The sequence below is a fragment of the Scyliorhinus canicula genome, chromosome 18, assembly GCF_902713615.1.
Source record: "Scyliorhinus canicula chromosome 18, sScyCan1.1, whole genome shotgun sequence".
In the NCBI taxonomy this organism is placed as follows: Eukaryota; Metazoa; Chordata; class Chondrichthyes; order Carcharhiniformes; family Scyliorhinidae; genus Scyliorhinus; species Scyliorhinus canicula.
The window spans coordinates 91,004,063-91,032,044 of NC_052163.1; the positions used below are offsets into that span (position 1 = coordinate 91,004,063).

At 45.4% G+C, this 27,982-nt stretch overlaps 1 protein-coding gene across 1 annotated transcript in view; it reads left to right on the forward strand.

The window, feature by feature from the left end:
- hdgfl2 (HDGF like 2) overlaps nt 1-16,898 on the forward strand; it is a 97,142-nt gene extending 80,244 nt beyond the window's left edge. Inside the window, exons 14-16 of the mRNA XM_038776845.1 lie at nt 8,917-9,118; nt 13,398-13,530; nt 15,517-16,898. Coding sequence (XP_038632773.1) covers nt 8,917-9,118; nt 13,398-13,530; nt 15,517-15,613 — 432 coding nt within the window. The 3' untranslated portion in view covers nt 15,614-16,898. The remainder of the gene's footprint in view (nt 1-8,916; nt 9,119-13,397; nt 13,531-15,516) is intronic.
- Nucleotides 16,899-27,982: the final 11,084 nt, after the last annotated feature.

The window sequence follows — 27,982 nt, forward strand, 5'->3', positions numbered from 1 at the left end:
TTCTGGTTCCAGTGAGGGGCTGGCAGCGGCGTCGAGTGAAACTCCTGGCTCCCGTGCCGAAAATGTTCGGAGAATGGCCAGGTCCCTGGCCGCGCATGCGCATGGCTGAAGGCCCACGGCTATCCGCGACCCCATGGCCCCAGCCGACTGTGGCGGCACTGGACTCAGTCCGCAGCCGCCTCGCTGCGTTCCCGACCATTGTGACCACATGTGTCCTGTGGCGTTGGGAACTCTGCCCATGGGGGGGGGTGGAGCATCGCGAAAGGGCCAGCCTAAGGCGCGCCAATGGCGTTGCAATGGCGCGCGACGCAATGATGTCATTTCCGAGGTGGCAGAACATGGCTGAGCGCCGTCAAACCGGCAGTGCCGGCTCCAATTTGGGCGCGGAGTTAATTCTCCGTCCGATATCGATATCTGCGTCGGGCAACGGAGAATCCCACCTCTGAGCCACCAGAATCGACCCGCCTGATCCCAGGTCCTTACTTGTCACAACACTCGTAAGTATCCATCAACCATGGGAGAATAGGCGACTCGAGTGCCAAGCAACAACACACCCCTAGGCGGAACGACAGGATAACCATGAGGCCCAGAATTTAAGGCTATGCCTCGGTCCCAGCCGAAAGGTGAGAATCACCTCCACGGTGTCTCAGAAGAGAAAAAGGGTAAGAAATATCAAGAACCATCAGAACTAATCACTGGATATCGGCATTCAGCCCAGACCCCCAACTTTCGGGCAACCGCCGAATGCACACCCAGTCCGGAAGAAGAACTGTCAAGACATCCATCTATTGTTGTCCTGGGAGGGAGGGTCAGTCCTCCTCACCCAATGCCCCTGCCCACTCCACCAGGACCAGCCACTCACCCAGATAACAGAAGTAATATGAACCCACCCCCGCCAGGGGATACCTAAACTGGATCGCGGAATCCATCGCCATACAAAGGATACTCAAGGCCATCCTCATCCCAGCCGCAGACACGGACACCACTATGGTCTGTTTCAATAACGGACTAGACACGCTATTTGTTGCAATCGCACCGAAAACAGCTAAAGAGAGCGAGTGACCCATGTTAGGAGAAAAGACAAACTCGATCCGAAGGGAGAGTCGGTAGACCCAGTCTTCCCCAGGATAACAAGAAGTCTGCCCAGGCCAAATAAAGATGAAAACACAGATTCTCAAAAGCAAAAAAAAAACCCAAAACGGATTATCTCTAACTGGGCAGAGGGTGATCCTCAATCACAGTGAAGACAAACTAGCCCTATCAACCCCAACCTTCCACAGCTCTCCCTCCTCTGGCTGTGCTTATTTTCCCCCTAAATGAGAGGGGGGTGGGGGAGTTAATAAAGAACACTGCACCCTCCCTCCACCACAAAATTATCAGACATAATAAAGCATAATTACGTTTAGGATTGAAACTGTGTACAAATCCCATTCTCCACATTCAACTCAATTTAGACTTGCTAAATCAGGATAACCAAAGATACTGGCCATCACACCTGCATTAGACAGTCCCCTGTGGGAAAAAATGAGACGACATCAAGCAAACAACAAAATGATCAACCGGGAGCAAAATCCACGATAACGACTGAAATGCAGGGCAGTCCTTAGGATAAAGAGTTTTCCCGGAAACACACAGAATGCATAGCCACGGGTGAAACAGGATCAATGAGCACCCGTCCGGATCTGTCAAGTTTTCCAGTGATCGAAGTGAGAGACACCATGACATCACCGACACCAAGGTGACCTACAGCCCAGGCCCCAGCCGGGGGAGATGGCTCGACCAGTTCGGCACCTTCAACCCTTCCCAAACAGCATCAGGAACAGGCCAAAATAGGACTAGTGATTAGTCGGCCAAACCGACCCCAGGCATTGAAGACAGGATATGTTGTGCTCCATCGAATTTGATAACGGCCAGACTTCAAGATTACCGAAACATGGCAGCCAATTTGCAAACTCACTTGGGAACTCACCCATCACCTTTCGGCAAGACTCAGTGATATATACCACCACAGCGCCCCACCCCTCTCTTCCCTGAATCTGCCACAATGGACGACAAGCCATGCAGCAGTATGGAGGTGGCCCCCCACCAGCGCCAGTGCTCTCTCTGTTGCAAGATCCTCTGTTGCAAGATCCTCCTTGTGTGCCTCCATCACCTCCATAATAGTACCCTGCAATTCTTGGAAATGAACCCTAAAAACCTCTACCTCAAAGCTGAGATTTTCAGCCAGAATAGCATCGTTGTTAGCAGCCATCATTCATACAGCATCGTTAAGGCGGGAGCCCGCACAATAACAACTGCATCACTGAAAGCAGGGCCCCACCCCAACCCACTCCAGCTGCCACGAACAAAGGAAGATGTCAGCATTTTATCGTCTTTCATTCAAAAACACTGACCAAACACTTCTCGGGACATAACAACCATGTAAACCAAGAAGAGGCAAATATGAAATGTGTGCGAGGATGAAAAGACGCGTTAAAAGAGCCAGGACAGAATTTGCGAAAGTGCAGCCAGTCTTGTGATCACATCGCATGGCCCTTCAGTTAATATTCTGTCTCCATATTCTAGAGTAGTGGGTGGACTACTTGCACAGTAGTGTCTCCAACATTGCTTCATATTTAAGGTGGACGGCTTGAATTTGGAATTTTCCAAGATAATGAATATAGGATGAGATTTTGATGGCGTGAGATAGTGCTGAAGGTTGTACCACAACTATTTAGTTCTCAACCTGAGCTGAGAGTTTCCCCAATTACAACTGTGGTGCTTTTTGGTAGAGGGAATGGAGAATAGTTTGCACAGTCCAGGTGAAAGTCAACAAAATAATAACATGTCTCTTCTGATTTCAGTTTTGCTTTAAAGAAGGTTAATTATAAAGTGAGTTAACAAATAGAGGGGCAAAACACAGGGTGGCAAGAAGTCCTGTGTCAAGTGGCACCATCATAAGCAGAACCACATGTGGACTGTTCCTACCCCCTTTTAGGTGAGGAGAAATATTGGAGTGAGCAATGTTTTTCTTCTTGCTAGTTGCATTAAAAATAATTAAAACTTCAATGTATTCTGCTGAGTATATGTTTTTTAAAAACTATTTTCAAATGGAAACTTTAGTGGTAAAGACAGTTTGGCTAGGTCGATGGAACTAGTGCTTTTGATATGTTGATAAATCTAGCAGCCCTGTAAACAAATGTTTACCCAAGGCAAGCTGGTAACAATGAAGAATAGAATCTCAAAGGGTTCTAGTAATGTTAGAAGTTCAAAGGAGGAGACAAGGTGTGAATTTTACTATTACATTCTAAAAGGTGGGCTCACAAATTAAATAAATTACGAGTGACTTCTGAGGAGGTTAGTTCAGATAAGGGAAGAAATAATGAAGAAATGGTATATCAGGAGCAATTTCAATATATGCAGGTTAGCTGTTTTGAGAATGCAGCCCACAACCGGAAAAGTTGTGTGAACTCCCAGCAAGGTGTGTCTGTAGAAAATCCTGTTTGAATAAGCAGTTGCTCTGCCCTACATCAGAAGCAACCCAGAAAGATAAAGGTGCCTCGTGTGGTAGCTATTGCTGGATTTTTCTAAAATTTATATGATGTTGTTTGGGGAGAATTAACTTTGAAGTTAGGATAATAAAGGGATTTGTAACTGGATACATTTCAGAATACTGTGTGCAGCCATTGAGTTAAGTGTATTTCTAATTGACATTAATGTGTATTTTGTTGTTTAATAAACATTTTGTTTAAAATCATCACAAGGATGTTTGGGACATCCTCCTCTGATTTTCACACCTTTCCTCACATTATACCAAATTGCAAAATGCAGCTGAGAGCAGGTGTTTCAAGTTTCACTTTTGGGATTTTGCACACCCTGGTGTTCATCATCAGCTGTTCTCTTAACAGTATCATAGCATTAGATCCTGTTTAGTGTTCAAGTGATTATTTAATATGTACGAACATACAAATTAGGAGCAGACGACTCTTTCCCTCGTGCCTGCTCTGCTATTCAATAAGATCATGGCTGATCTAATTGTAGCTTCAACTCCACATTCCTGCCTCCCCCCAGTAACCTTTCACCCCCTTGCTTATCAAGACTCTAGCTGCCTCTGCTTTAAAAATGTTCAAAGACTCCGCTTCACTGCCTTTTAAGGAAGAGAGTTCTGAAGCCTTTTACTGCACCGCAACTTTTCTATGGTTGAATGAAGCCTTGAATGACTCCCTGGTCCATTGGTTGGATAAGTGAGGTAGTATTTGGGAGTAAAAGCAAAATGCCAACATCTGGGTGGCTCAATGAGAGTGTTCGGATGCCCAGGTACATTTATTTTTCTAAATATAAATTTAGTGTAACCAATTCATTTTTTTCCGATTAAGGGGCAATTTAGCGTGTTCAGTCGACCTACGCTGCACATCTTTGGGTTGTGGGGGTGAAACCCATGTAAACAAGGGGAGAATGTGCAAACTCCACACGGACAGTGGCCCAGAGCTGGGATCGAACCTGGGACCTCAGCGCCGTGAGGCAGCAGGGCTAACCCACTTCACCACAGTGCTGCCCTTCCCAAGTACATTATTGAGGATTAATAGGACCTTGAGAGACCGGTTCTTTTCCCTCTGATAAATCCTGACCTCCAGCAGAAAGCAATTGGCAAACCAGTCTTCAGAGACTGCTGCTGTAAGCCATGCACTGCTTTTAGCCTTCCAAAAGACTGGCAGATGAGATTTATTTTTCCCTTTAGAAGTTCAAGAGTTTTCTGACTTATAAACCAGCATTGGTTTACATTTAAAGCCAGCCACATTAGCACATAGTAGAAATGTTAGCCTGTCCTTTGCTGCTTTAAAACCAGGTGCTGCTGTCTTCTTTCAAAATGTAGGTCCTATTTGACATCATCTTCCAGAACCAGGCCAGTTTTGCCTCTGCTGAAGACCTGCTTTACCTGGTAGCCACTCCTCAATGTGTGCCTGCAGCACTTTGGAAAACTCTAGCTGCAAGGTCAGCTGAAACAGTCCCCCCACCATTATGCAGCCCAAAACACTTTTTAAAACGATCAAACCTATCTGTGCTGGCTGAAAATCTTTTGGAAATTGAAGCAGACGCACTTTCGGCACCACATCATCACTAGTGACACCAGTACTACCATTGTATCTGCTGGTACAATTCAAGTGCTTTGTTTCAAATAATTGGGCCATTAACTGGGGTCCTCCTTTCATGCTGGTGCTCTATCAACATGTTGAGTAACTTCACCATTTCCTCTCCTGCTCACAAAATTTAACCTGGCAGTAAGAAACACTAACACTGCCCCTTATTTTTTTCCTCAGATGGCGTAATATACCCCATTCATTGACCGAGTATGCCCTGGCCACCATGGTAGCATTTGCAATACTTTTCCGTCTACCCAAAATTGTGACCTTTTTTGTTCAAGTGCCATTACTTTCCTGAGACATTTTCTGCTTGGCGCTGACTTGTTCATTTTTAGTAAAGTGCTTTACTGTGCCTGAACTGCAAAATACTGGTTGGGAGTTAGTTTCCTGTAATCGCAGCAAACCATGTGCAGTGTGCATTTTCTACATGGGAATGTCAACACGGAAACATAATTTTTTTTATGGCTGCTAAATTCAGTCTTTTATTTATTTCAGGATCGACGTGTATTTAGGTGAGAAGCTTTAAATGTTAACTTGTGTTTGGGCAAAGATTTGGGTTCGTGAACCATGATACGTTGTACAAGCATTTTTGTGAGGGTGAACAAATTCATGGTGGAAGGGGTCATTAACAGTGGGAGTTGACTGTAAATGATTGTAGGTTCCAAGCCTATTCTGGCACTCGAGCACGAATCTTTGCTGATATTCCAAGACAATACACCAGGTGCTGCACAGATAGAAATGCTGCTGTTCAGTTGAGAAACTAAACTGGAATTTTGTCTCTGTTTGGAGTGCTGCAAATATGATCCATCCCATATCATTATATGTACAAATTGAGGGTGTTTTTCCCAATGTCTTGGAAAATAGCGTTGCTTTGTTTAAGAAAAAGCATACTGGACTGTGTTTCAGATGTAAGTAATTATATATGAAATGGCACAACATAAGAGATATGACAATGTGTCATTTAAATGTTATTTATTTTGATTACATTTCTATAAGATACTTGTGCACTTGATTAAAATGTTGAAGATAGTTGGGTGATACAGTGCACGTTCTTATGTTTGAGTATAAATAAAGGTTTTATTTCATGAGCCTTGTTACTGAGAATTGTTCATCCTGAACAATTAAATATTTAGTAATTCAGTAAATTATAAATGTAGAATTCAGTAAATTATAAATGTAGAAATAAAGTAAAATTATGCCTATGAAGTGAGAGAAAAATCCGAAGTAATTCTTCTCAAGGAAAACAACTTATTCTCCGCCTCGTGACGCTGCGAACGGCGATCGGGCGGAGAATCGGGCATCCGGCCAAAATTGAATCGGATGCCATGCTCCGGTCTCACGCTGGCGGCGATAACAAATTGGCAGCATGCAAAACTGGCATTTGCATGCATTTAAATGTCATCAGTGAGTTTGACCAGTATGCTCTGGGTCTCCACGATTCTCCGCCCCTCTCAGGGAGAAGTCTCACAATCGCGAATTACTACAAGTATTGGACTGGCTCAGATCACCATTGCTGCAGTCTGTCTTTTAAATGTGCATCCCTTTGGTGCTACAGGTTCCTGGCTGCTCTCTCTGCTGAGTGCTGCCTGTATCCTTTAAATGCCCAGAAGGCCTCTGGTCATCTAGAAGCCCACCCAGGCCACTCCTCTGGACACCCTCATACCCCAGCTGTATCATCAAGTGCCAAGCTCAATCAGAAGCCCACCAGGTGTTGGCACTCCTCAGAAGCACTGCCCTATTGCAGAGGAAGCTAGGGATCAGCAGAACTCGCCTTCAACCAGAGGACACCTGCACTGCAGCCATTGGAACCTTCCCTGGTTCTCTGCCCTTCTCGGGGCAGAGGACTCGCCAGTGACCCCCACCGGATCACCAGCTGTCTCCTCCTTGTGAGACTGGCAGGGTTGACCGCCTCTACCACCACCTCCCAGGCAGTGTTCAGGAGGGCAGGCGAGAGTTTGCGGCCCACCCTGGGGAAGAGGGTGTCCCTCCGCTACACGCTAACATGAGCTGTGAGTTTACCTCGGACACCCGACCTTGGGGGCAGGTCTTCTCTAAGCCTTCTTGGTGCTGCAGCGAGTGTGTAGTCAGTGGTGCTTGAAAACAGCTTCACCTGCCGGGCTCTTTTGGCACTAACTCCGGCCCCAGCGGTCAGAATATCCGCTCGAAGTGTGGCGCAGTGGTTAGTACTGGGACTACGGCGCTGAGTTCCTGGGTTTGAATCCCAACCCTGGGTCACTGTCCGCCAGAAGTTTGTACATTCTCCGTGTGGGTTCCACCCCCACAACCCAAAGATGTGCAGGTTAGGTGGATTGGCCACCCTAAATGGCCTCTTAATTCGGAAAAAAATAATAATTGTGTATTCTAAATTTGTTTTTAAAAAAAAAATAATTTTAAAATTTGAAAAAGAACATCCACTGAACCAGGAATTGTTTGGAATTTGCAGAGTGTTGGCCCATTAGTATGCCCCCAATGAGAAAATGAACCGCAGTTCTGTCCTGGTGTCGACACTTAGTCTTCCAAACAGAGAATTTTGCCCCTTCTTTTTATATGGCACCTTAACACAAGCATTCCAAAGTGTTTCAGAAATAAGTAATAAAAAACAGATGGTGAGCCAGAAAGGAGAGAGTTAAGTGTCTGAAAGCTTGGCATGCTTAGCATGGCAGAAGTCTAAGTAGTTGCAACAATATTGGGAATCACCAGAAGATCGGAGTGTTTGGTAAGAGCTGCAGGGTTGGAGAAAATTGCAGAACTAGGATGATTCAAAACCATGAAGAGATTATCAATGCAAGCAAGGACTTTAAATGTAATGCATTCAAAGATTGTGAGCTTGAGTAGGTCAATGAAGATGGAATTATTGATAAATGGGGCAGAATATATGCTCCAGTTTTGAGAAAGTTTGAGTTTCGGAAGGATGGAACGCCTGTAAAGGGCTCATTAGAATGGTTGGCTCTGGAAGTGACAATTTGCTAAATAAATGATTCAGCAATGGGTGGCCAAGAGCTGATTTGGTTGTGAAACTGGAAGTAAATGATTTTGGAGAGGATTTGGTTTGAAAGCTTTAGTGCTGTGTCTGAAGGATCATAAGATTATGAGATGCTCTTGTTCAACATGAAAGGTTGGCATCTCAATGCTAAACAAAGAACTTTGCTGCTAACTTTTACAGACAATGTTTTTCTTTTTCTTACATTCGTTCAATCACTTTGGGAGCTGTGTTAGTCTGAACTATATCTCTTGAAAATTCTGAACTGACTCTCCAACTAATAGAGCTAAAGTCCTGTAAACAGTTACTGGGAAATCCTGGATTTGAATAGGTATTGATACATTTAAAAGTAAATGACAATTATACAAATAACTGGTCAAATACCACAACATATGGGTTGTTTAAAAGTAATTTGAATTCTCCCTCGAGTTGTAAACAGCTGATGTAGCATCTGACAATAGTTTTTAATTTAAACTTGCGACAAAATTCTCACCGTTTTTAAAAACTCTTCCTGACTAAGTGACTGAATTAATGGACCTAATATGAAACTAAAGCAACAAATTATGCTTCACATTTGTCCACAATCCTCCCTTGTAATCTTTCTTCCTGAATTCACCCAAGCAGTTTGAAGAGACATAGAATGAAGCTGAGAGCTGAAAAGAGTGTTAGGAGAACTGGAAGGTGTTGTTCTGCACCATTCCCCATCTCCATTAGTGAGAACTCTGGGACCACCCTAAGAAGTACTTGAAATGTTGTCCTTCATATGTAAGACCGCTGTAACTCATGTGTCTACATATTGTTGGCAATGTTTTCTAGATACGCCGCTATAAAGCCAGTCAGGAAGTAATGGCAAAAGCGGGTGAGATCTACAGTCATTTAAAGTCCATGTTTGTGGGAGATGATTCTGGCAATAGTACACTGAAGAAGACTCATTCTGACCAGGAGCAGCAGCAAAATAACAAAACCAAAGAGGAGGAGAAAGAAGCTGAGAACAGCATGAAGGAGAAGCAGGATTCCGGTGAGCACTGTTTAAAGTGGGATACTGTGGTGCAGACTGCAGCTCGGTTCTATGATCATGTCTGTTGCCCATCTAATCTCCCTCTCCGTGACTTAGTGTTCATGTCCCTGTCTCTTTGTATGTGTAAAATGTATTGCAGAAACCTTTTATGTTAAAAGCTCCAGATAAATACAACCAGCTGGGGCTCACCATATCACCTGCATCACTTAACTTGTGAGCGTCATAATGTTCTGTTGTTTACTCTTCATTTTGGCATGGATTGCAATTCACTGTGAGTGCCAGTTTAAAATGTTCATATATTTCCTTGATGGTTTAGTGTAAAATCATATTCTTTGATTTGGTACTGGATCTCACAGGTGAAAGTCCTCTTGTTTGAGTGTTAGCTGATCACCAGCAGTTGGGCCAGTGCAGTGGCCATGAGAGCCCTTGGGCTATGGAAGGAGAAGATGATTGTCCTAACAGCCTATACTGGAAAGTCACTGTGTTTGTGTTTATTTCAAGGACAGGCCAGACTTGACTTGGTTGCCAATTGTTGTCACCTAACCTGCACTGCTGTTCATTCTTGATGAGAATATCTGAATATGTGGAGACCAAGATAATTTCTGTTTTAAAAAATATATATTTCAATTCGAGTTTTATCATTTTTACAGATAACGCAACAAACTTTCAAAACACAAACTGGTACAGTACAGAACAATTATTTCTGCAAACATACGAGCAGACAAAGATGGGATAATTTCAGAAGTTTATGTTCCTTAAGAACTAGTACCTCTAATTACACAACGGATTAATCGGAGAGTAGGGGGGGAACGAGGATAAAGCCATACAAACATGGTAAAATAAAAATAACATCGCAAGATGCACATCTTTATTTATAGCGAGGTCAAGACTAACAACATGGCTCATGGAAAACCTTGCAGGAGCGGGTCTGACAGAGCGGAGCCTATGAATTTGAGATAGGGGTTCCAGACTTTATGGAATGTATCTGACTTTGAACCGATCACAGAGTTGAGGGATTCCATAGGAATACATTCCATAACTATTTTATGCCAATTTTGAATTGAAGGGTACTTGTCACTAATGCAGGAGTAGAGGATATTTTTCTGAGCTGCAAAAGTTAGGATGTTAAATAGCATTTTTTCATTAGTGTCAATAATTATCTTATCGGGGAGGCCCAGAATTAGGAATAAAGGATCAAATTCCAAGGCTATACCAAATATCCTCTCGAGCTCCTTAATAACACCAGACGAATAGGATTGAATCTTGAAACAGGATCAAATGCAGTGCATAAAATTACCCTCGACTACCAGGCACTTTAAGCACTTCAGAGAAATAGCAGGATTCAACTTGTGTCTCAAACTCGGAGTAATGTGCAAATGGCGCAGTTTCTTGAATTGGGTCTCCTTTGTTCTGTTACTTATCGAAATTTTATTGGCATAATCCCATATATTACTCCATGTATCCTCAATAATGTTGGTTACCAAGTCTCTTTCCCAAGACTGCAAGGTAGCCAATATACTCTCTCAGGATCTGGAACGCAAGGCATCATAGAGCTTGCTAATTAACTGTTTAGGCTCCCCAGAAATCAGGATTTGTTTTCCCATCAGGGAAACCAAATTGTCAAGATGCATAGTTGTCTTATTTAGGATAAAGTCTCTAAATTGCAGGTACTTACAAAAGGAGTGTCTCGGAATGTTAAATTGTTGGCAAAGCTGCTCAAAGGATGACGAGGAGGCAGCACTGAACATATCTCCCAGCCTACAATTACCTCTCTCTCCCAATAGCGAATTCATAGTCCAGGAGACCTGGTGGGAAGTTGAGGTTGCCCTGAATGAGAGAGAGAGAGGGGAAGTCAGTTTAGATCTCCCTTCTAATTGACGGTCCAACCTCCACGCTGTAAGAGTGCTAATGATTATAGGATTCTTACACTTGACAAAACGTAGTCTAAAGTCCCCGTAAAACAACAGGACCTGTAAAGGATACACAGACTGGCCTGCTTCAATACTGAGCCAAATGGAGTTGGGATCCCTTCTAACCCAATCCCTTAAAAACCTAAGATGAGAGGCCAATTGGTACATTCTAAGATTCAGTACCCCCAGTCCTCCTTTAGAACCTGGAAGCTGCAACTTGGCCAACTTCAAACAAGGCTTCTTATTCCATATGAACGAGTTGATCACTCTATGATCTCCTTTAAGACCTTCGGGCTACAAAAACAGAAAATACTGGACAATCTCAACAGATCTGACAAAGAGAAGGTTTGTCAAAGAGTCACCCAGAGTCGAAACATTAACTCCCTTCTCTCTTTGCAGATGCTGTCAGACCTGCTGAGATTGTCCAGTATTTTCTGTTTTCGTTAATTCCAGCATCCGCAGTAATTTGCTTTCATAAGATTTGTGGCATCTGTAAAGGGTACAGCAACCTCGGCAGCACATTCATCTTGACCAATGCAATCCTACCAGCAGGGAGGATCAACGGGTGGCAGAGTGGTCAGCACTGTTGACTTGACTCACCAATCCAGGGACCCGGGTTCAATTCCAACCTTTGTCTGTTCAGAGTTTGCACTTTCTCCCCTTGTTGGTGTGGGCTTCCGACAGGTGCTCCGTTTCCTCCAACAGTCCAAAGATGTGCAGGTTAGGTGGATTAGCCATGCCAAATTGACCCTTGGTGTGCAATAGTTAGGTGGTGTTATGGGGAGAGGACAGGGGATTGGGCCCAGGTGGAATTCCGTTTCGGAGGGCCGGTGCAGACTCAGTGGGCTGAATGGCCTCCTTGTGATTCTGTAAGTCTGACCTGATGGACGCAATGGAACATTGGCCCTGTACAGTTGCTTAAACAAAGGGGCAATTGCAACATCCAGATAAGTAAACTCTGAGGGGGGACCACCTGAATGGGAAGTCAGCTCAGGTAGTGGTCTACCTCTCAAACCTCCCACTGGCATAGCTTCAGACTTGGTAAAATTAATCTTGTAGCCAGAAAAAAATCTATCTACTACATCAATAATAGTGGGAACCGAGATGTCCGGCTTTGACACAAACAGAAGTACATCTTCAACAAGTATGATCTTGTGCTGTCCCCCCCCCCCCCCCCCCCCACCACCACCACCACCAAACCACCCACCATCACCACTGTGCAGCCCAAAAACTAGAGGCTCCTGTGCTGCTGTCTCATGGCCTCTGCCAAAGGCTCGATGGCCAATGCGAACAACAAGGGAGATAAGGGGCACCCCTGCCTGGTCCCTCTCTGAAGGCCAAAATCCTCAGGTCTATAACCATTTGTGAGCACTGCCGCCAAGGGCCTATGATTCGGCACCTGTATCCAGTTAACATATTTCTCCCCCAACCCAAATCTCCGTATGAACCAGGTATTTCCATTCAACCTGATTAAAAAGATTCCTGAGTCCACGGAAATCACTAACCCATCCAACGTCTGTTTTTCAAAGGGTTGGATAATGTTCAGTAACCGTCTGACATTGCAAGAATTCCAACCCTTTATGAACCCGGTCTGATTCTCTCTCCTCCCCCCCCCCCCCCCCCCCCCCCCACCGATGATCTATAGGAGAATTCCCTGCAATCGCCGCGCTGACACTCTAGACAGTATTTTCAAATTATCACTCCGAAGCGAGATTGGTGTATAGAAAGCAAACTCCTCTGGGTTCTTACCTGCCTTCAAAAACAAATATTCACTTCTCGGAGTGATAATTTCTGTTTAATTATTGTACCAGTTTGATAATCTTTATTGTCACAAGTAGGCTTACATTAATACTGCAATGAAGTTACTGTGAAGAGCCCCAGGTCGCCACATTCTGGCGCCTGTTCGGGTACACAAAGGGAGAATTCAGAATGTCTAATCCACCTAACAGCATGTCTTCTAATGGGGCTGGTTTAGCACAGGGCTAAATCGCTGGCTTTGAAAGCAGACCAAGGCAGGCCAGTAGCACGATTTAATTCCCGTACCAGCCTCCCCGAACAAGTGTCGGAATGTGGCGACTAGGGGCTTTTCACACAGTAACTTCATTTGAAGCCTACTTGTGACAATAAGCGATTTTCATTTCATTTAATTTTTCACTTCTGGGACTTGTGGGAAGAAACCCACGCAGACACAGGGAGAACTTTCAAACTCTGCACAGACAGTGACCCAAGCCAGGAATCTAACCTGGGACCCTGGCGCTGTGAAGCAACAGTGCTAACTACTGTGTTTATCCCTGAGCTAAGTTTATTTGGGGGGAAAAAAAAAGATCTGCAGTTGATCAGTTCTGTTTTCCCCAATAAATTATTTGCAGATTCCTCTACCGCAGTAAATGGGGAGACAGCATCTCAGACGAATGAAATACTTCCAGACAACCAAGAAGAAGATCCGTCACAGACAGAAAAGGAGAAGAATGCTGAGGAAATATTGGTTGGCCAACAGAATAGGTGAGTGTGGTATAAGCAACAGCAAGTGAATCACACCCTTGACACTGCATTACACATGAACCTTTAGTTCCAATCGGCTCTGCTTAGTTGGAAGCTATCAAAACTTTGTGCTAGATGTGTGTAGAGCCAAGTCTCATTTTGGGCTTGGGCCCACAATCTAGGTTAACCATTACAATAGTGAGGGAGTATTATGCTTTTGAAACTTTTTTCTCCAAGCATGACACAAACCATCCCGTGACATTACTTGATGAGTTCTCTCAGTGTTTTTGCCAATGTTCCACACACAAAACATCGCTATCAAAAATAAATTAACTGCTTGTTAATTCCATTTGCTATCTGGGTCCTTGCACACACAATAGTCTGGTGCATTTCCCTGCATAGCAATGACTGCACTTCAAAAGTAAATACTTGTAACAAAATGTATTTGGAAATCCTGTTTGAAGAGATGGCCCTGATTCAAATAAATGCTATATTTCTTAATTCTTTTGTTCATGTGAAGATGAAATATAGACCATTCCAGTAGAGACCAAAGATCTATAATCTTCAATTTCAACATTTGCAGGGATCCTGAAAGGCAAAATCTATGCTAGCTGAGTATGAACCTGAAATGAAAATGAAATGAAAATTGCTTATTGTCACAAGTAGTCTTCAAATGAAGTTACTGTGAAAAGCTCCTAGTCGCCACATTCCGGCGCCTATTTGGGGAGGCTGGTATGGGAATTGAACCGTGCTGCAGGCCTGCCTTGGTCTGTGTTAAAACAAAGCTCTTTAGCCCTGTGCTAAACCAGCCCCAAATAGAATATGCATCAGAAAATGTTTTGAATAATCCTTGTTGGGCAAAGGACCTTTGGGATATTGTTGGAGTTAGATTAGGGATTTGGGTGTCAAAACGACATATAAAGTGTAACTGAAGGAGTTCCTTACTGAATTTCTATAGGACTTTTCCTTTTTCCATGCAAGTCCAATCTCCTGCCAGCCTGAAAATTGGCTGCTTAAGGGCCTCGGTTGGGGCAAAGATGGGCGCTGTGTGGTTGGAACGGGCGGGAACCTGGAGGGAATTCTGTCCACTTGCCTAAATATCCGCTAGTGGAATCTGGGTTTAAATCATTTGTATTTTTTGTCTGTGATCTGATTCTTCCAATTTGTCTCTACTGCATTTTTCTTGTGTGTGAAAAAGCACACGAGCTTTGCATCAAATGATTTGCATAAAATTATATCACCAGTTTCCTAATTACTAAGCGATTCATGGGTTTGCAACTTTTAATAAATGGTGTTAGTTTGAATTGTATTGGACTTTAAATGGGCAAATCCCTTGTGTAATTTTAATCTGGTCTTTTTACCTGTAACTTTAATTTGCTTCTCTTATTTTTCCCCGTTCTTCAAGTTTCCTCAAAACCTAATCATGCAAAGAGAATTCTGTGAATTGCAGAGTAGAGGTAATGCCCTCTCAAACTAGAGCCAGGCATCTTTACAAACCTTACTTGCCAAGGAAAATGTTGGAAGGGGAAGCAACTCAAAGTTAATGCTGGTAGCTTTCTCAACTGTTGGAGATATTCGTCATGACAGGAGATATTTGTCAGGGCAAGTCTGTCAATCATTAATGAATATTTGGGCAGCCTAACTGATTTCCTTTCCTCCGCCTCATGTGACCCAAAGGAAACTAATTGTTGTGCCATGTTGCTGCCTTCCCGGTTGAGAACAGCGCACATACTGAGGATCAAATCATGAACATTCCTTTATTTTGTAGATCAGCAGCTCACAACTAATTCACATGTGGATAACATTGCTCATTTTAGCATTGATGATGTTTTGGTAATCAGTTTTTGAAATGATAAATTATTAAAAATTAACAAGCAAAAGTGTTTAGTTTCTCCTATAAGGTGCTAGATTTATGAATAGATTAAATGTGGAAGCTTCAGGCATGTTCCAATGATTTTAACATTGCATAGAATAAAAATTATACGTTTCTTTAATTTTCTCTTGCAGTGCTCCAAACGAATCTGCAGTGCTTCAATCAGATGAGCAACACACCGCCGATAAAGAGACCGTTCCAATGGAGATGGAATCAGCTAATGAGAGCTAAGGCTTTGAGCCATACTCAACTATGGGACACGTTTTAAAATCTGGGTTGTTTTCAAAGAAGAACATTTGTCACTTGAATCGTCCTAGAACCTAGTAAAGACTGTTTTGTTGTCTGCCCACGTGAAGAAGCTGAATGAGGTCACTTACTTTGCAGAACTCTGTATTTCTTCATTTTGTTGAAAAGAAACAAAAATATTGGTCTGCACATTTAATGTATCTTTTTTTCTTACCTTGAGCAGAGGAAGTGAATGAGGTGCAAAGTACAGAAATAGCTGCTTTTTGGTGGATTAAATTTTATCACTAGGAATTTCCTCCTGGTTCACTCTACCAGTGGAATTCCTGGCTAGGCATGTAAACAGTTTTTTTTTTAATGCTGCAGTGGCCAATCGGGAGAACGCTCGAGGAAATTAATAGTGGATGCTTTACTTCAGAGCGTATGTTTTTTTTTACTTCTCATGAAGTTATTTGTTTAAAGCTTTTATCAATCTGAAGTATGTTCTCCATGATGAGTTGGCTCACAGAATTAGACAAAGAAAATGTGTTTTGCTTTCATTTTCTTTTTTTAACTTCTTCCAGCCGCAATGTTCCATTACATAATTTCCCCAAACAGCTGGTTTCTCAGCATTTAACCTATTTTTTTTTTTTACAGGATAAATTGATTATGTAGAGATTTTGGTTTTGTCATCGTAGCTTTATTATCAATACCAGTTATTAAAGTTTGACCTCGTGGGAGTTTTTATGTGCTGTCGATACAGGTGTAGTGAGCTCCCTTTTCAAGTTACTTTATGTTATGAATAGGTTGTGAGAGAGTAGCACTGCAGGGGAGACCTGTAGCTACTTATGGATGTTAATCCTCTGAATGTCTTCCTCTCTTATTCCTTCTAAATTCCAAGTGTGTCATTCTACGTACTCTTCATCCTTGCTATATTGAAATCAACACCTGCCACGTCATCTCTTCCTCTAATTCTTTCATGTGACCTCAAAACTGTGTGGGACTCATAATTCTTTATCTTCCCTTCCACCCTTAACTTAGAGACTTTATAAAACTCTATTTTGACATTGCCTAACCTCTACGTCTTGATCAACCTCCTTGTGGCTTTTCGTCTTAACTGTGGTGGTCTGCACTGTGAGCCTTGACCTCTGGCTTTTGTTTGTTAATAATTTAAAGGAAAGAAAATCAAATCTGTTGTAAAAGACCACCAAGGAAAAATGGCCTTTAGCAGGTTAATCTAGAAAGTTTTAAAATGCAAACTTTTATATATTAAAAAAAAACATTTTGTGTGGAGTTTTCTTTTGACTTTGTTTCTACTAGTTAGCAAAGGATCGTGAATATGACCTCAATCTGACTGTTGTGGAAATTAGAAGAGTCTTTACTTGGCTATTTGTCTTGGGTGAGTGCTTTTGCCCATATTTGAAATATTATAGTGGTGCTGTTCAAACACATAGTTGTGACCATTTCATCTTCCTACCTGAACTCACACAATGAATAAAATTTAAAATGAATGTATTTTACTGCAGCTGAGATGTAGACCAGAAATCAGATCACAATTATTTGCTTTTATGTCTTTTAAAAAGCTTTTATTCACAATGGAAACTCCTCACTACATAGAACATAGAACAGCACAGAACAGGCCCTTCGGCCCTCGATGTTGTGCCGAGCAATGATCACCCTATTCTACATAGACATTTGAAGCAAAAAGGTTTGTTCAATGGCAGGGAATTCACTATCTGTATCTCAAACTTCTTTAGCTGAGAGGTTACAGTATCAAAGTGGTAGCACCCTAAAGGTGTGAACATTATAAGATACTCACCATCACTTTGGACACAACAGAGGTGCCCGTTTTTCAAGTATGCAAAAAATGCCATGCTCTGCTAGGGGCTCAGCAACAAAGGGTAGTTTGTAATTGGTCTGTACAGGCTCTAGCTCCTGAACATTATTAACTGCTGGGAGTTGCTTTGGGAGAAGTCCAATTGTCTTTATTGCCTTAGCTTTGGAGGACGTTGGGTGGTAACATTTCAGATATTCCATAAGTGCATTCATCGGCAGCTGGTGAAAGAAGTTGGGGCTTAGCTGTTATGTCCTCCATGGCCAAACATCCTGCTGTGATTCATATCTAGACTGGGGCAGGACTGCTAGCAGTCATAGAACTACACAGCAGTAGGAATCTGTTAGCTTAGCTGAAAAAATGCTTTCGTGGCATGGTTTTGGTACAATTTGTATTGAAATGTCACCACTTAAAATATTTAGCAAATAAATGGTATTTGTCAGCCATTTTTGAATATCCCATTAGTATAGGATTGCAAGGTTAGCACTGCTGCCTCACAGCGCCAGGAACCCAGGTTCAGTTCCTTCCTTGGATGACTGTGTGGAGTTTGAACTTTCTCTCTGTCTGCGTGGGTTTCACTGGGTTCTCCGGTTTCCTTCCACAGTCCTAAAATGTGCAGGTTAGGTGGATTAGCCAAGCTAAATTGACCTTTAATGTGCAGTTGGAGTTGTGGGGATAGGGCAGGGGAGTGGGTCTAGGTGGGGTGATCTTTCAGAAGGTCAGTGTGGACTCGATGGGCCGAATGGCCTCCTTTGGCACTGTAGGAATTCTATGGTTCTAAGAACCGCATTCATTACTGTGGTCATCACGAAGGTGCAAGCGATGACAATACACAGAAAAAACGAAATGTGGTTGCGAGGGGGACGGAAGAAGAAAGAAAAGGCACGTACATAATTTTGGTATGTTGGAGGAGTTTTCTTACATATTTACACATTATTTTGTTTCAAATGTTGATGCACTTATAAATGTTAAAACATTACAGCACACCAAACTATTTATTTAGGTATGTGTCCAAAAGGCTGTGGACACAAACGAAAGAAATAGGAGCAGAAGCGTACCATTCAGTCTCTTCACACTCTGCATCATTCAATAAGATCATGGCTGCTCTCATATTGGCCTCAACCCCACTTTCCTGTCTATGTCCATGACCCCTGACTCTGTTTTTAAATATAGCCAATGACCCCAGCTCCACAACATTCGGTGGTAGCGAATTCCAAAGATTCACAAACTTCTGAGAGAAGAATTTCTCTTTTCCCCCTGCCAGTCTTAGATGGACGACCCTTTATACCCTGGAACAATGGCCTGGATTCTTACCAATCCAGGTTGACTCAGGTGCCCTTTAAAAATGGCCTGTGGGTCCTAATTCCTGACATTCCTCATCCCATTCCCAGGCTTAGAGTTCTGGGAGTGTCTTTAAATGATGTGGGCTACTTCTTGCCAGAAGCCTGCTTCTGGCACTCCCAAACTGGTCTGCTGCACTCTTGAGATAGGTATCTCCTCCGTTGCAATTTTCATTGAAGTGGGCCAGGTTTTAAAAGACACATGGTCCACGGCCCCTAGAGGAGTTGAGAGACCTACTCTGCCTGATTGGCCCATTGTTATTTTCTCGAATCAAAGAGCATCACAGTGTAAATTAGGATGTGTTTAAAAGGCTTTGAAAAATGTACTCCATTGATAAATTTCTCATATGGAAGGTCAGAACTGAAAGTTAATAAAAGCTCAATCGCCCAGGCCTTTTGAAATTTCACAAAGCACAAGCACTTGAAACCGACTGAGCTATGTAAGCAAATGTTGTAATATTGATAACCGATACATATGAACATACATACCAACGTGAATTAGGAGCAGAAATATCATGGTTGATCTGTGTTTTGAATTTCATATTCCCATCTATCCCCATCCAGTAACCTGAGATTGATTCCCTTGCCTAACAAGAATCTACCTCTGCCTTAAAAATATTTAATGACCCTGCCTCCACCACCTTCTGAGGCAGTATTGTAAAAGCCCACAACCTCTTCGTCCTAAAAGGGTGGACTGTTAATTTTAAAACAGTGCCCCCCCAGTTCTGGCTTCGCCCACAAGAGGAAACATCTGTTCTATGTCTACCCTGTCAAGAACATTCAGGACCTTGTATGTGTCAAGCAGGTCTTCACTCTTGGAAACTCCAGTAAAGCAGAGTGTTATGTGTTGTGGGTCAGGAGAACCCCAAAGAGTATCATGGAGTTCACCTGACCCACAACTTTTAATAGATTGTGATATGGGGAGCACATGGCCCACTTTACAGGTGTGGTACAGCAGAAATGGATAAGTGTTTTTTAAAGCAAAAGAATGTTTATTCTATGAACTCAAGTTAACCTTTTTAAAACATACAGAGAACATCTTAGCAACCATTAATTCAAATACAACCACCAAAGAATACAACACTAAGTTAATCTTTAAGCTTTCCTTTTAACATCCATACGACTTAAAAACAACCTTTAACAGAAGCACATCAGGTTAAAGTCACTACTGAAAACATTTATTCTGAATTCACCAAATGATCAAGAGATGGTCTTTTCATGGCAGAAAGATCAACAGTGCACCTGCCCTGTCTGGCTTCAGCTCCAACACTGAAAACGAAATTAAAACACATCCTGTAGCAAACAGCAAAACGAAAGTAAAAAGCTGACATAGCCCAGCTCCACCCACACTCTGACATCACTGATAAACGCCCATTTCTTAAAGGTAAATTTCTTAAACACCAATTTCTTAAAGGTACCCTCACATGACACACAGAGCGTGAGCTGACAATCAAACAATGTTTCTTCTGGGGATTCCTGTACCGTTATTCTAATAGATGGCCGGGGTCTCAGCCAAACCTCATTATGTGCACTTGACTGAGTGTCGACATCAATTTGAATAACTGGACACCTGCTTCCCAGTGAGAGCAGAATATCTCAGGCCGGGGACAAGTGAGGTCCCAAAAGGGAGTGGGACAAGAAGAGATCCCAAAGGGAGATGGGACATTGAGAGGCCCCAAAAGAGTTCCAGAGAGGGGGAAGGAAGTGGTCTCAGTTCAGTTAAAAAGAGAATGGCGGGAGGTGGGTGGAGGCTTCAAATAGGGAAAGGACTGAGAATAGCAGGCTTTCTGTAAAATTTGGTTATTGAAAAGGGCTCAAGAGCAGCCCCAAAGATCCAAAAAGACAGCTGAAGGTTGGTAACTCCATGCTGTGGGCTATTTGGGTTTGGGTAAAGTTGCACCTTTGGAGCAGTCGCATTCTGCTTGACGTGGTGGTAGATGTGAAATTGCACTTAAGTTGGTTCTTTTAATGCATATTTGGGAATCTAGCGGAACAGAATCTCAGGAGACGAGATTGAAATTCTACAAATTGGACAGTCATTAATCCATATGAGCTGGAGCGAGGGAAGAATTGCCAATTTGGACTGTAATCCCTCATGAGAGAGACAAAAGAGTTTTAGTGAAATTTGTTGACTCAGTGTTACTCATGCCCAAGTGGGTTGTTGAGATATCTATGGCCTCTGTCGCACCTGCCATTTATTGTGGATTGTGGTATGTTTGCCTATAGTTGGCTTTTAATTCACATGTACCTCATATTTACCCTGAGTGTTAGCATATAAGATAGATGGTGTGAATTGACTAATCTTTTTGTAATGTTTATGTGTGTTTAAAAACCCGTGGAATCTTATGGTTTTATTCATTGAACAGGTGTCTTGGATCGCAAACTTTGTCTACCTCAAATAAAATGTTTTTGGTTCCTAACCAGATCTTACCAACAGCTTAGGGGTCTGGCCTAGGATCATAAAATGTGGCCCTAGTTCTAGTCTTCCCCCACAAGAGGAAACGTCCTCCCAGAAGCTACTCTCTCAAGTCCCCTCAGGATTTTATGTTTCAATAAGACCACTTTTCATTCTTCTAAACGAGGATAGGGACTGGGAGCAATATTTTGGAGGAAGAAGGAAATTTATCCTCCTGTTACTCCAAGCAATACAAATCTGCATCTCTATGAACACGCTGCAGATGAGAAGACTCATTTATCACCTTAACGCGAGATATCTGACCATGTTAATGCCTGCCCATGTACATGATGTAGCGCCATGACGTATCAGACCTGATGCCCACCTGTCACAAGTGAAACTGATTCCCTATTCTCCATCCTCTTTGTGGGAGGGACCACATTTCCATCGTTGCTTCACTTCCTTGCCGTGTGCAAATTCTGGGAGGAAAGGGAAACAACCAGATGATTTGAAATTTATCTCGTGCAACAGCAATCTGCATCTTTAAGAGTAAGGTCTAATATAAGAAGACTAATTTTTCACAATATCTTCTCCACAGCACAGTAAGCACCATTCAGTGAGACATCTGGCATTGCTGTTGCTTGCAAGTGAAGTGCTGAGTTCCAGATAGATGTTCATCTGTCAGCAGTAATCCTGATTCTGACTTGATACTTTTAATTCATGAAAAAAGCTACTTGCAATATGTGCTGCAAAACAATGCAATGAAACAACAAGCATGTCGTGACGGGTTTGGGTATGAATTTGAGGGAACATAACTGTAAAATGTTAGACGGTTATGGTCTTCCAAAGCTCTCTTCAGGGCATTGTCATTCTGCATCTCAATTAGCTCCATATGGAATGCATCAGCATCATCATTTCCAAATAGATCTGCAAACAACTTCAGCTCATCGCTGTGCCCCCTGAATACCACAAATCTGTGCTTCAATTTATCTCAAGCCACTGGTCAGTGCAGCATAGTTCTCATGGTCCACTCCCTCGGCATGTCATGATGACAGTATTGCAAAATGGACAACTTCCTTCTTGACTAATCGTTCCTGATGCAATTCTAAGTTTTGAATGAACACATGGACATGCTCGCACAGTCGAAGTACTGATCCTTTCCTTGTGATTCACTTTCAGATTGTGTGATTGGCTTTTTTAGCTAATGCACCTGGCTGAAGTAAAAGAAGCCCTCATGCTATGCGCTTCCCTCTACAAAGAAAGGCTCATTCCTGTCATGATTAAGGACTGTATGAAATTGGACATCTGGTGGCAACCATGCTATGAATGGTCGCACTTTTAGCAGCTCCCGCTCTTGGTGGTTTTTTGTAACGGCTTTTAAGCTGGATTTTCGTGGAAATTTTTTCTAACGTAAGTGGACAAAAGTGAGAGGAGAAGAAGGCGACCCCTATCCTATGGAACTACGCTCAAAATGTAATCGCAAAAGAAGGAATCAAAAGCTGGTTGGAAGTGAGGATCTGAGTTTGGTGGCTGCAATGGCAGAGAAGTTAGGTCCGGTCCCGCCGGCTCAATGGTCGATGGATTGGTTGGTTACATACCTGAATGAGAAGTTTGCCCGGCATTTTAAGGAGTGTGCGGAGGACGTGACCAAGGTGGTAGCCTCGTTTAAGGAGGCTGTCGACTGGATGGAGGTGACAGTGACGTACCAGGGACAGTCGATCCAAAAGCTACAGGAGCAGGTGATGGAACAACAGTCCACTGGGATGGCACTGCAAATTGGCATTTCACAGGATAGGCAAAAGTGGCTGCTGAAAAGGTGGAAGACCTGGAGAATCGTTCCCAGAGGCAGAACATTCGGATCATCGGTCTGCCAGAGGGAAAGGAAGGATCGGATGCCTGTGCGTATAGAACATAGAACAGTACAGCACAGAACAGGCCCTTCGGCCCTCGATGTTGTGCTGAGCAATGATCGCCCTACCTAAACCCACGTAACCCGTATACCCGTAACCCAACAATCCCCGCATTAACCTTACACTACGGGCAATTTAGCATGGCCAATCCACCTAACCAGCACATCTTTGGACTGTGGGAGGAAACCGGAGCACCCGGAGGAAACCCACGCACACACGGGGAGGACGTGCAGACTCCACACAGACAGTGACCCAGCCGGGAATCGAACCTGGGACCCTGGAGCTGTGAGGCATTGATGCTAACCACCATGCTACCGTGAGGCCCCCTGCTACCGTGAGGCCCCATGTTGCGACGATGTTCGAGAAAATGATGGGGGCAGAGGATTTTGACAGGCCGTTGGAAATGGACCGGGCTCACAGTGTCGTGAGCCCCCGAGGGCGATGGTGGTGAGGCTGCATCGATTCCTGGACAAAAAGAGACAAAATGGTTTGTATGGGAAGAAGCCGAGATCCGGGTTTACCAAGACTTGGGTGCAGAACTTGCTAAGAGGAGGACGAGTTTTAATAAAGTTAAAGCGGCCCTATATGCAAAGGGAATAAAATTTGGACTGCTCTACCCGGCCCGTCTTTGGGTAACCTATGAGGACTGGGAACTATATTTTGGCTCGCCGGAAGAAATGATGGTCTTTATGAAAGACAACAGCCTGGGGGACCCATAGGGACTAAAAAAAAGAAAAAACTGGTTGGTAGCGATTTGAATCAAAAGGTTCTGTGGTGCACTGTAACTTGAGTTGCGATGACCGGGAAGAGAAGGATTTCTCAGAGTTATCTAACTGACATTTTAATGAATGCACCAAGGTACAGTTTCTTTTATTTTTGTGTTTGTAAAAAGGAAAAAATGGAGGGGGGTGAAGAAAAGTTATCAAATTGTGATGTTCTAGGAAGGAAAGACATCTGTCTGAGTTTTTGCATGCATAATTTTTTCTGTCTTTCCATTTATCCTGTTTGTTTTCACTTCCATTGTTTGGGGCTCTGTTTGAAGGTGATGGGATTGATAAGATGTTGTAAAGGGGGAGGGGTGGTCGTTAAGCCTAGACCTTAAGTGGATGGTTTGTTTGCTTTCTGTGTTTGGTGCTATTGTTTTGAAAACGTGTTAAGAGTTGGGGGTAAAGATGGTTTCCAGTTGCGGCTATGCGGAGCTAAGCCGCACGTTCGGCAGCTCCCGCTAGAAACGGACTTTGGGGCTCTTTTCATGGTCACCCAACGGAGATCTTTCAACAATTCCTGACGTGGGAAGGGGTCTGCAGTAGATCCCCAGGGTTCTATGGTCCGGACCAGGAGTGGGGTGAGCAGAAAGGCGGTGGCAGTGCCCCTGGAAAAGTGGGGGAAGGGAAACAAAATGGCGGCCGGCGGATCCCTCGAGGAGTGGAGGCAGTGGGCGCAGGTGCAGCAGGAGACTCTTCGGCGCTGCTTCCAGAAGCTTAAGGTGGAGTTGCTGGAGTCGCTGAAGGCTGCCACCGGTAAGCTGCTGGGGACTCAGACAGCCCAGGGGGCCGCAATCCGGGAGCTGCAGCAGCTGGCCTCCGAAAGGGAGGACGAGGCCGCGGCCCTCGTGGGGAAGGTGGAGATGCACGAGGCGCTCCATTAAAAAGTGGCAGGAGCGGTTCGAGGAGCTGGACAACCGGTCGAGGTGGAAAAATTTACGGATCCTGGGCCTCACGGAGGGGCTGGAGGGGTCGGACCTGGCGGCCTATGTGGTCATTTTGCTGAACTCGCTGATGGGAGCTGGGTCCTTCCAGGGGCCCCTGGAGCTGGAGGGGGCCCACAGAATACTGGCCAGGAGGCCCAAGCCAAATGAGCCGTCGCGGGCGGTGCTGGTGCGGTTCCACCGGTTTGTTGACCGGGAGTGCGTGCTTCGGTGGGCCAAGAGGGAGCGGAGCAGCAAGTGGGAGAACACGGAGGTGCGAATCTTCCAGGACTGGAGTGCGGAGGTGGCTAAGCGGAGGGCCGGGTACAACCGGACGAAGGCGGTGCTCCACAGACCGAGTGTGAAGTTTGGCATGTTGCAGCCGGCGCGTCTGTGGGTCACCTACAAGGACCGGCACCATTATTTTGAGTCCCCGGAGGAGGCGTGGGCCTTTGTGCAGGCCGAGAAATTGGACTCAAACTGAGGGTCAGGGATGGGGGATTTGTATGTAAATGCAACTGTGTCTAATTTTTTCTTTGGAGGAGGGATTCTCTGTTTCATGTAGGCTGTGTGTTGGCTTTAGGGTGGGTGGGATGATGTCTTTATGTCTTTTTGTATGGGTCTGGTGGACGGGTTCGGGCAAGAAGGTCAACTGGGAGTGCGGGGAGCTGGTGGTGGGGACCAGCAATGGGAGTTGCCCTAGAGGAGGCGGAGTTGGGCAGGGCGAAAGCGCGGGCTTTCCTCTGGTTTCCCGCGCTGTGGGGTGATGGGGCGGGGCCGGGGTCGGGGGTGAGAAGCGTGGGCCTTTGCTGGTTGTTATTTTCCTGCGCAAGAGCGAGGCGGGGAGGAGGGCCTGCTGATGGGCACGGAGGAGGAGGAGTAGCCCCATGTGGGATGGGGTTGGAGGTGTGGCGGGAGTCGCCAGGGTCAGCAGAAGTTAGCTGGCTCACGGGAGTGCTATGGAGGGGGGGGGGGGGGGGGGCGCGGCTAGGAGGGGTCCTAGCCTGGGGGAGGGGGGGGTACCGGGTTGCTGCTAAAATGGCAGGGAAGGAGCTGGAGTATGCTGGGGGGGGGGGGGAGTTGCCGCCGTGGGGAACATGCCGAGCGGGGGGCGCTGGCCAGTGGCGGGCAGGGGATGGGTTATGGCTAGTCGGCAGTGGAGGGGGGCAGGGAGCCCTCTGATCCGGCTGATAAGCGGGAATGTGAGGGGGCTGAACGGGCCGCTCAAGCGGGCCCGGGTGTTTACGCACTTGAAGGGGCTGAAGGCGGATGTGGCCATGCTCCAAGAGATGCACCTGAAGGTGGTGGACCAGGTTCGACTGAGGAAGGGGTGGGTGGGCCAAGTATTTAATTCAGGGCTGGATGAGAAGAATCGGGGGTGGCGATCCTGGTGGGAAAGAGGGTGTCTTTTGACGTGTTAAATGGGGTGGCTGATAGTGGCGGGAGGTATGTGATGGTGAGTGGTAAGCTGCAGGGGGAGCGGGTGGTGCTGGTGAATGTTTACGCTCCAAACTGGGACGATGCGGGGTTTATGCGGCGCATGTTGGGCCGCATTCCGGATCTGGAGGCGGGGGGCCTGATCATGGGGGGGGGACTTCAACACGGTGATGGATCCCCCATTGGATCGATCCAGGTCCCGGACGGGTAGGAGGCCAGCGGCGGCTAAGGTGTTGAGGGGGTTTATGGACCAGATGGGAGGGGTGGATCCCTGGAGGTTTGCAAGGGCCAGGGAGTACTTGTTTTTCTCCCACGTGCATAAGGCCTATTCCAGGATTGTTTTTTTTGTCCTGAGCAGGGGGCTGGTTTCGAGGGTGGAGGATGCTGAATACTCTGCCATAGCCATTTCGGATCATGCCCCGCACTGGGTGGACCTCGGGCTGGGGGAGGACAGGGACCAGCGTCCGCTCTGGCGCTTGGAGGTGGGGCTGCTGGCAGACGAGGAGGTGGCTGGGAGGGTTCGGGGGTGTATCAAGAGGTACCTTGAGGCCAACGATAACGGGGAGGTCCGAGTGGGGACGGTCTGGGAGGCATTGAAGGTGGTGATTAGAGGGGAGTTGATTTTCATCCGAACCCATAGGGAGAGGGGAGAGCAGGGAGAGATTGGTGGGGGAGATGGTGAGGGTGGACAGGAGATATGCAGAGGCTCCGGAGGAGGGATTGCTGGGGGAGCGGAGTAGCCTTCAGGCCAGGTTCGATCTACTGACCACCAGAAAGGCGGAAGCTCAGTGGAGGAAAGCACAGGGAGCGGCGCATGAATGCGGGGAGAAGGCGAGTAGGATGCTGGCACACAAGCTCCGAAAGCGAGACGCGGCCAGGGAGATTGGGGGAGTGAAGGATAGAGATGGGAAGGTGGTGCGGAGGGGGGTAGACGTTAATGGGGTCTTTAGGGACTTTTATGTGGAATTGTACCGGTCTGAACCCCCGGTGGAGGGGGGCGGGAATGGGGCGCTTCTTGGACAAGCTGCGATTTCCGAAGGTGGTGGAGGGACTGAGGGTGCCGATTGAGCTGGAGGAGCTGGTTAAAGGGATAGGGAGCATACAGTCGAGGAAGGCGCCGGGGCCGGATGGGTTTCCGGCCGAATTTTATAAAATGTATGCGGACCTGTTGGGCCCCCTGTTGGTTTGGACCTTTAACGAGGCAAGGGAGGGGGGGGGGCTTTGCCCCCAACTATGTCACGGGTGCTGATTTCCTTGATCCTTAAGCGAGACAAGGACCCTCTGCAGTGTGGGTCATATAGGCCGATCACGCTGCTAAATGTAGACGCTAAGCTGTTGGCAAAGATCTTAGCTACAAGAATAGAGGATTGTGTACCGGGGGTCATTCACGAGGACCAGACAGGGTTTGTAAAGGGAAGGCAGTTGAATACCAACATACGAAGGCTTCTCAATGTCATTATGATGCCGGCTGTGGAAGGGGAGGCGGAGATAGTGATGGCATTAGATGCGGAGAAGGCCTTTGATAGGGTTGAGTGGGGGTATCTGTGGGAGGTGTTGGAAAGGTTTGGGTTTGGGGAGGGGTTTGTCCGTTGGGTGAGGTTGCTTTATGAGGCCCCGATGGCGAATGTAGCCACGAATAGGAGGAGGTCGGAGTACTTTCGGCTGCACCGGGGGACGAGACAGGGGTGTCCCCTGTCCCCCTTGCTCTTTGCGTTGGCAATTGAGCCCCTGGCCATGGTGTTGAGGGAGTTGGGAAACTGGAGGGGCCTGGTGCG